We start from the raw sequence: 9182 nt of genomic DNA, 5'->3' as shown, positions 1-9182 counted from the left end.
TATCCACTCCAGCTGTCAGATGGAGACAGGAAAAATCAAAACATTTGTACAGTGCTCCTTCTTAAGGGAGCCCCTTAGGTGGTCAGGTCTGGATCCACCTCCTGTCTCCAGCACTGGAGCACCTCTGCCAGTTGGCTCATGAATCAGAACTCTTATAGTCTGAGGCAATTCTTCGGGAGCAGACTGGTGCTGCATTTGTACAGTGATTCTGGCATGCATACAATGATTTTGCCATATGATGGTGAGAAAAATTCAGTGAAGCAGCAAGTGAAGGATCAACAAGTATATGAAGCAAGCTCTTCATCCACACAAATGGATACTCAGAGCATCTGCTTTGCTGTAGAGCTGTTTCTCATAGTTTCAGTAGATGTTCACACACCTAACATACAGTAAGCACTGCTACTTTTAGACTTGTTAGCTCTCCAGATCATTGAGAGTATTGAGAAACACTGGACTTAGGGAGTGATGAGAATACTCACTGTTAACCTTTTGCCACAATGAAAATTTGGCCAGTCTTTGCTTTCCATCTCTTGCCTGTTTTCTGACCCATGACAAAACTTTCCTCTCACAACATGCCCAGTGAGCTTCTTCAGAAGTCCCTTGTGTGAGTTTTTGTTAAGCTTTTGGGACATCTATTTAAAATAAGTTAACTTGTTCTTGTTTATCTGCAAATGTATTGACACTGTTTGAATAATTCTAGGAGAGTGTTTAATTTTCCATGCAATGCAAGTGATGTAAGCAAGTCACCGAGAGACAAACTGTCAGAAATGGCACTGAGCGGCTGGTGCTGTCGTTTTTGAAAAATAATTTGGACAATTATAGCCAGTTAGCAAGGTACAGAGCTCTTGCACTTCCCATTGGCACCGATATGCCTTGTGGGTGCTCAGCAATCCTGAAGCAGTTCAGTCTTTGTACCTCTCAAGCTGGGTATCCATGCTTAGAGGCCAGTTTTATGAATATCTGTTATAATAACTCTGTTTCTCAATCTGTTACAGAGACATGTATGATAGATTTTTATCTCATCAGACATTTCATGTTCCTTAGGAATAACGGGCTTCCTCAAATGGAAGACTCTACAGAAATTCAAAGTAGTAATTTAATGTCTATGTCCTTATTTAATTTCAGTGTTCATCTTTGGATCTAGCATAACCTTTGCAGCATCTGATTGCTTACCTCTCCCATCTCATAAATGTTCTGCTTGACCTAGTAAAGCTCTGCCTGTGGCAAAGTTGCAGAACACCTGAAAAAGTACTTTATTTCCTTCCTCTTCAATCATAACTGGAGATCTGCAGGACACGTTTTTCCTGAGAAATATTTCATTTCACAAACTGCTCCCTTAAGCGTGGGGACAATTTAAAAAGGGCCAGTGTTTGTAGACAAGCCATTTGTTTTCCTTTGAATGTTTAATTTGTTTATTCCTGTTTTCAAATAATCCCTAAGCAATATAGTTCCTGTAGCTGCGATTGTCATGAATTCAAGTTATTCACCTCCCAGAGGGTCAGACCTTTCATCAGTATGCCATTGGCACGAAGCAGCGAGTGTTGCATATTCATCGTCCGAGACACCGGCTAGAGGGCCTCCAAAAAGCCTGACTTTTTTTTGTTCTCAGAGCAAGGAAAACAATCCCTTCCCTTCTCCAGTCCCTTGATAAGGGTTTCTGTCCAATAACGGTGCTCTCTGCTCTGAGGCACATTTAACTGTGAAGTTTGCAGCGGGAGAGGCTTTCCTTCAAGCTGTTAGTGTTTTATCCTGGCAGGCTCCTCGAGGTTGTTGTGAGGAGTCTAGCCAGTTGGTGAGCTTTGTAATCTAAACCAGCTGTCCCAGGCTGAGGCCCCCATTTGCATTGTTTAACATACTTAGAAAATGAAGTGTTCATTTTTAACATTCCTCCTCCAATTGGTTTAATGCTGAATTACAGAAGAGAACTAAGCAAAACCAGGTGCTTTCTCTGTATTCTCTCCAGTGTCTGAGGAGGTACAGACGGCTCCCGATCTTCTCCATTACTTGCAATTTCATTCTTTGGACTATAAATGACTGAGGAACTGAAGTGTTAGCAGAGGGTAATGTTTGGAAAAACTTTCTAGTTATTCATCAGCACAGGCTCTGGTTTTTTTCCACCTTTCCCCGACGGTTTTGGACATGCAAGGATTAAAAAGGTAAGTGGTATGCATGAAACTTCTTTACTTACTGAAGGGAAACCTACTTGTGGAAAATATCTGTGGCAGGGATTCGGTATGCCAATCCACTTGCTAAAGCCATTTGCAAAGAGACAGGATCTCAATGGTCAGAGGTGGGGAAAGACGATCTGTCTGTTATTAAAGCTGTGCCGTCTCTGACGAGTTCCTTCTTGATCTGTGCTTATACTCTGCTCTTTAGGAACCCCGGCATCCGCGGGGAGTGCTGAATTGCGACAGCAAACAATCCTGCTGGTTACAGTGATTGATTTGAAGCTAATTAGTTACTATTGCAGAAGTTAATTACTAGTTTAAAATATTTTGCCTGCTGGGCAAGCTACTATGACCAGCTGCATACAGTGTTGATAGGTTGTGCTGTATGTCTATTAATAATTCTTGAGGGGATTTGACATCTAAAGTAATGAGCAAATTGAGATGGTGGTTGCAGGCAGAACACGTATGAGGCAATAAGGTCAGCCCCCCCCCCCCCAAAGGAAAGAATATATCATCTTGTAACAACGGAAACTAAAGACTGTCTAGAAACGTATGAATTTTGTCTGACCAGTTTTATAGGGGATTTTGTTAGCGCGCGCTGCTCTGTAATAACGTAGAGCGTAGCCCAGTTGCTAGGTATGTTGACGTTCAGCTATAACCTGTTCTATTTCCTTCTAGTGCTGTTCTTACTATATGCAAAGTAAGTATGCAATCTTTATATCAGGGCATGCTTTAAAATCTCTTCAAAAAGATTTGAGGAATCAATAAATGAAGTGCAAACCTAAATGGATATACATTGTACTTTGAATTCTTTGCATCCAACTCTAAGGAAAAGTCTGTGCAGAATTTGCCTTCCCTTGTCACTCAAAAGCTGCCAACAAGCACGATCTGTCTCCGCAGCACTATGAACAACCATTTTAGGTTTATGTTTACTTTTCAGAACTTGTGCCTGTCTCCTCATTTAAAACAAATTTGTCCAAATGTGTCGGTCACTGTTTGTGTGTGGTTTTGTCTGATGCATTTGTAGGTCTTGTTCAGCAGCTCAGTTTGCACTGGAAATCAAAGACAGCTCTAAGAGAGAAAGTTGGCAGCTTTCTTGGGTAGCAGAACTAAGGCTACCTAAAATATCCCTTGCTTCCTGTACTGGCTTTGTGGGAATGTATTGTATACAATTGCCATTCAGAACTAGAATCCAAGATAAGCAAGAGGTGGGTCTAATTGTAGTGAGAGGGAGTTTTATATAAGGCAGTGGCAAAACACTGAAATACATAGTACATAGAAAAAAATCATTTCTTACTGTCCTTTCCTGGTTTTCTGTCTGTTAGTAAATACTTAGATGACCAGACTTTTTATGCTCCAGGTAAGGAGTTCCAAAAGTAGTCATAAAACTCTCTTAGCAAGGGATCCCCTTCTTTCACTTGCAGTGAAGAGACCCAGTGAGTCCCACTAGATGCTAAGATGATATAACTGGGGAAGGCTCCATTGAAGATAGCAACTTGTAGTAGCTGATGACACTCTGCAAGTGCGTCTACTTGCAGAGCAACGTATTACTCAAGATTGAGTAAAGGGGCAGAATCTGGCCCTAAGAAAATGGATTAATCTCAAATATAGTCTCCTGGGGATGAAATGCGGTTTAGCGGTTAGAGCAACTGGCTTGGATTCAGGACCTCCTGCATGACATGTCTGCAGCCCTGCCAATGCGTTGCACTCTGAGCTTAGGCAGGGCCTGTGCTCTAGTTTACCCATCTGTAAAATGTGCATAATGTGCAAGAAAAACTTTTATATTCTCAAAAGAAATGTGTCAGAGAGGGGCAAAAATGCTTTATCGAATATTGCATACTTGTTCATTAAACAGCTGCTGCACGGGGTGTCATAAAAAGTAGGTTAGTTAATAGACATGGACAGTCTGATTCTGATCCCAGTTGCATAAAACCGTAGTAAAATTAGTGACTTGGAGCTCCGAATCTGGCCCACAGTTGTATTATTCCTTCTCCAGAGGCCAAATTCATAATAGCAAAACTCTGTGGAATACACTGAAGTGTCACTAGAAATTAGCTTGCCCATGTGTATTTAATGCTATGTAATGAGCCTGCATATCAGAAGGTTTTCAGCCTATTTTCTATGCACATTACAGGATACTGACTGCTTTCACACTGGCCGTCTGCCTTTCAAGCCCTGGAAAAGCACAGGTGAGCAGCACACGCAGGGATCTATGTACTGTTTTGTACTGAAGCGCTATATGGCATGAGATTTAACTGGCTAGCAGGTGAATAGGAAGCTCTGTGGTCTGGGGTTTACATGAAAAGGAAGCTGTGTGGTCTAAGAGTTTAGAGGGGAGAACTTGGAGCCAGCAGGATTCTGGAGTTGAACATGGACTGAGCTTATTGACTCATCCTTGCCAGCTCAGCAAAATATCCCTGTAGAAACCTGGACCTCACTGAAAACTTGATTCTGCCTCTGAACTGAACAATTCTGGAAAAGGAAATAAGAAAAGCCATCCCACGAGAGCAGGGACAGCTCAGTTCCGTGGTGGGGAACATCCCCTCTTGGAAAACTTATTCATATAAATAGGCATTTTCTGTGTATAGCAGGATCTTGTCTTAAGACTGTTTAATTTTGGACCGTGATCCTGAATGACTGTATCCTAGTTTTCATTTTAATTTATGCCCGAAACATTTTTGTTCAAGAGGCAGGGCTTTTGAGGGTGGATGGAAGTAAAGCAGTCCAGTTCTTGAAATAGCAGAAGCATTAGTTCTTTGTGTTCTTGGGCTCCATTTGGACTTTAAATTAGGAAAAATGGTTCCCAAAGGCATGTTAAGTTTGGATTCCTAGTTGATACTCCAGATATACTTAGTGTGCAGAGCTGTGTTTCTAAATACCTTTGCCAAAAGTCTCTGAAATGTAGTTGTTTTTTTTTCTATTACATTGAAAATTTCCTGCACATCGCATGCTTATTGATATTTTTGTGAACATTGGATCTGTATGGGAAATGCTTTTCATGCCCCTGGAGAATTTTTGAGATGTGTTTAAGGGTTTGTTTTTATAATTTCAAAAATATTGTTTCCATTGTGATTTTTATAAAATCAACTTGTACCATAAATTGATTTTTGAAGTCTAAGCAAAAAGCAACTTGAAACCAAAGTGATAGCAACAAATTCTTTCTGAAGATATTGAAACTGGTCAGTCTGACAATATTGGAATCTTTTCCAGAAAAAAGTTCTAGAAAGTTGTTGAAACCAGTTCTACGATAGTTTCAGTGCTTCTGAACGATTGCTTACTGTCCCCCACCCAAAAATTTTGTTAAACACTATCTTAACTTTTCCTATTAACCTAGGTGTAGTCTACACACCACAGCACAGCAAAGAGAACAAAAGGTAGACTACGTACATTCTTTAAAACATGAGGCTGATGATTATACATTTTCCCATCAGAATATTTTGGCTTTCCACAACATGATACCAAAACATCTCAGAATGCCAAAATAAATGAAGGCAGAATTCCTTCATACTTGTTTGACACTTTTAGCAGTGGTTTTGTGTATTCATATGTGCAAGTGGCAGATGCAGTCCAAACAGTGCCACGTGTTTCACTTCATGTCCCCTCCCTAGTTCCTGCAATGGCCCACTTCCACTGACTTAGTCCTCTAACCCCTTGTCTCCCATCTACAACTTACTACTTTTCCAAACATGAACCAAGTACTTTACTGTTCCACTGATTTCTTCCACAAAGTCCAAAAATAAGTGTCTTTATCATTTAACAACAACAAAAAAGGAAGAATCTTGAAGACACTCCATCCCTCTGCCCTCTGGTTACTTCAGTGATTCCTGTTTTCTGGATATCTCTTGCTTACATTCCTTAGTATAACCTATTTACTGGCAGGATCCTGTGGTTGTGTCAACCGCTTGGCCCGTTCCTCAATAGCTGGAGGCCCAGTTAAAAACTAGGGAGAGCAGGGAATCGTTTTAATGGGCTTTGACACAATCATCACCAGGACTCTTACTGGTTTAGAAATACTGCAAGTCACCAATGAGGTGCTGAAGACTCAAGGTTGAAACCCTGATAAAGACCAGCACCACCGGATAGGAAGGAACAAGGCTTCCAGTAACCTTGCATGCTTACAACATGTGTCATCTAAAGATTTATCCTCTAAAAATCAAAACGTTTGGTGTAAACGAAAAGCCTTACTTTTATTAAGCTAGTTATGTTTTAACTGTGGCTTCAGTTCAGTCAGATGCCTCACATGTTGAGACGTATGTACTGAATGGTATATCTGTAGAGTTTTAGAGCCAGTTAGAGAGGTTAGCTAGTACCTTTTAACTGAACCCCCCTGTGCTGGCAAACACAAGACCCCAAAACAGAAGAATGTAACTTCTGTGTTAAAACCTGGTATGGAGCCCATCACACATTACGCGTTGGTTACCCCCCGGGGAGAGGAACAGCCTGACACTGTCACCACCTGAGAGAACTACCTTCTGAGTTAAGGGGCTGGCAGATGTGCTGAGGCCCCAGCTTCATGCCTTGCTGACTTTCTTTCGGGGAAGGGACTTTATCTTGGTGTACTGTAGAGTGCTGAACAATTGTACTAAGCATAGTAATCCAGATGAGCATTTGACTCTTGCAACCCTCTCATTCCACAGTCACTGAGTGTCCTTTGTTTTCTCATTCTAGCAACAATGCACTAATGGGTTTGACCTGGATCGTGCCTCTGGGCAATGCTTAGGTAGGACTTTCATTAAAACAATACATTTCAATTGGGGTTCAGAAATCCTGACTTTATTGAGTTAACATTGTGCTGCTGTTAGTATGTTTTAGTTGAAAAGTTCTTGCTGTGTGACAAATATGTGTGTTTGTGTATATTTATATACAAAAATTTATATGTACATATATAAATATGTGTGTGTGTTTACATAGCGCAAGTATATACTGATCTTTGACATTGTTGAGATACTAACTGGCTGTCAGTGCTTCTCAAATAGCAGTGATACATTTTGAAGGCAGCTCAGTCTAGTTGTCAAATGGCAAGGGTTGTTCACCCTCCTTCTCCTTCTCCTCCTCCTTCAAACTCTAGTATTTACTGTCTTTGTTGGCAGCCTCCACCTGGAGGCTCAGATAAAGTCTACCTGCTGAGCGTGTTGAAACTCCAAGTAAATTGTTGAGGCAATATAGGGAAACATGCACTTTGCCCTAGGACATCTTTTTATCAAAGGCATTCAGTCTCCAGGGCAGCATCTTCTGCATGCATTAAAGTCACTCAAAAAATAAGGGAAAAATCAGCAAAAGATTGCTCGCCCTGTCATAGCAGTCCACTGCTTCTGTGCCCCGAGAACCAGGTGAATGCTCAGTTTGGCTAAACCATTTGTATCTTTCTAAATTTAATTCAGCAACGATCTCAATCAGAGCAAGAAAGAGGCCTGAACCATGTCCCCAGATTTGAATATCCCTAACTTTTTCTGTGGGAGGGATCTCGGGAGTTCCAAATCAGGATCCAAGTTTCACAGCTGGGCAAACCAAACCACCAATGTTTGAAATCCTGATCTGCATGTTGTGGTTTGGACAGACCCTCTAGCAGGAACAGGCAGTAGCATGCCGTAGCCATGTGTAAATCAGTGTTTAAACTGAACATTTATGGAATAACAAAGCAGGCTTTCCCCTCTCCCTCTACCCTCTAATAATGAAGTAAAACAAGTAGAACACAGGATATGTTGAATATATGGGATGTTTCCTGTTTTAGTATGTTCTAACTTCAAAGTGAGGCTCCACAAGGAAAGATTAGCTTTTCCGTTCAAAGACAGTATCAAATTTTTTAGCGAAGCCTTGAGACAAATGTGTTAACTATTTTTTGGATAGGTCCCATTAGAAGCAATCACTCATTTAACTTTTGCAATTTCCTTCCAGATATTGATGAATGTCGGACTATTCCTGAGGCCTGCAGAGGAGATATGGTGTGTGTCAATCAGAATGGTGGCTATTTATGCGTACCCCGAACAAACCCAGTGTATCGATCACCATATCTGAATCCTTATTCAAATATTTATCCACCGCCCCCAGCACCAGGCCCCGTTCCTAACTACCCTACTGTTACAAGACCTCTGATCTGTCGATTTGGTTACCAGTTGGATGAAAACAATCAGTGTGTTGGTAAGTAGTAGAAATCTTTATTCTATATTTTTATTTATATTAAATCTTGTCTGACATTGCAGAAACAATTGTCCTGCAATTGTCCTTTAGTTATTGAATCACTCAAGTCCAGTATTTTGAAGTTCAGCTGCTTTTTTTTTGAAGGATGTGAGCTGTACGTTTCACATAGTCATTATTCAATGCAAGCTAAGATACGATTTAGTCCTATTATTTAATCAGGAAACCCACTTTTATGACAGAAATAATGTTTTTATGAGATAAAGAACTATCTGATGGCAGGTCATTTGTTAGTGCATCAAAGGCATGCTTTTTATGCTTATGATTCTGTCCTTGAGAGAGAAGATGGCCCTCCATTTGAAGTGTTAGATGGGGACTGAGGAAACCTTGATTCAGTTGTTGGCAGTATGTGACGTTCAGATTTCTGGACCTCCATCTTCCTCCTGTAGATGGTATAAATAAGGATTGTTTCCTCCCATGCTTTGCGTTCTTCACTTAGACTATGAGCCCTTTGGAGCACATATGTTTCTTATGTAGAGGCTGGTACACAACTGTTAGCACTACCATTGCTTTAATGACTATAGACTTCAGCTGAGACTGGAACTCCCTTGTTCAAGGCACTGCACAAACACACAGGGAAAGAATCGCTGCCCTAGCAAAGCATTGACGTTGTCTTAGCACCTTGATATTCCCCAATCTCCAATACAAAGACCAAATAACCTTTTGAAAAATTTCTTGTGTTGGTAGTTTTTCTACTTTTGCATCTTTTGCTAGATTCTGATTCCACTTACTCCATTTTATACTGTGTTTAACTTAGATATAAGCTGCTCCTGTGTTACTCAAATTTAGGGGAGACTTAGATTATATCCCTTTGGTTTG

At 40.7% G+C, this 9182-nt stretch overlaps 1 protein-coding gene across 1 annotated transcript in view; it reads left to right on the top strand.

The window, feature by feature from the left end:
- The first annotated feature begins 1668 nt into the window (after positions 1-1668).
- The window catches only part of FBLN5 (fibulin 5), a 53600-nt gene continuing 46086 nt past the window's right edge, over positions 1669-9182 (top strand). Inside the window, exons 1-4 of the mRNA XM_052783006.1 lie at positions 1669-2156; positions 4303-4357; positions 6837-6888; positions 8064-8306. Of these exons, the coding sequence (XP_052638966.1) occupies positions 2140-2156; positions 4303-4357; positions 6837-6888; positions 8064-8306 (367 nt within the window). The 5' untranslated portion in view covers positions 1669-2139. The remainder of the gene's footprint in view (positions 2157-4302; positions 4358-6836; positions 6889-8063; positions 8307-9182) is intronic.

The sequence above is a fragment of the Harpia harpyja genome, chromosome 3 (assembly GCF_026419915.1).
Source record: "Harpia harpyja isolate bHarHar1 chromosome 3, bHarHar1 primary haplotype, whole genome shotgun sequence".
NCBI classification, from domain to species: domain Eukaryota; kingdom Metazoa; phylum Chordata; class Aves; order Accipitriformes; family Accipitridae; genus Harpia; species Harpia harpyja.
This window is presented reverse-complemented; position numbering and strand designations above follow the sequence as displayed.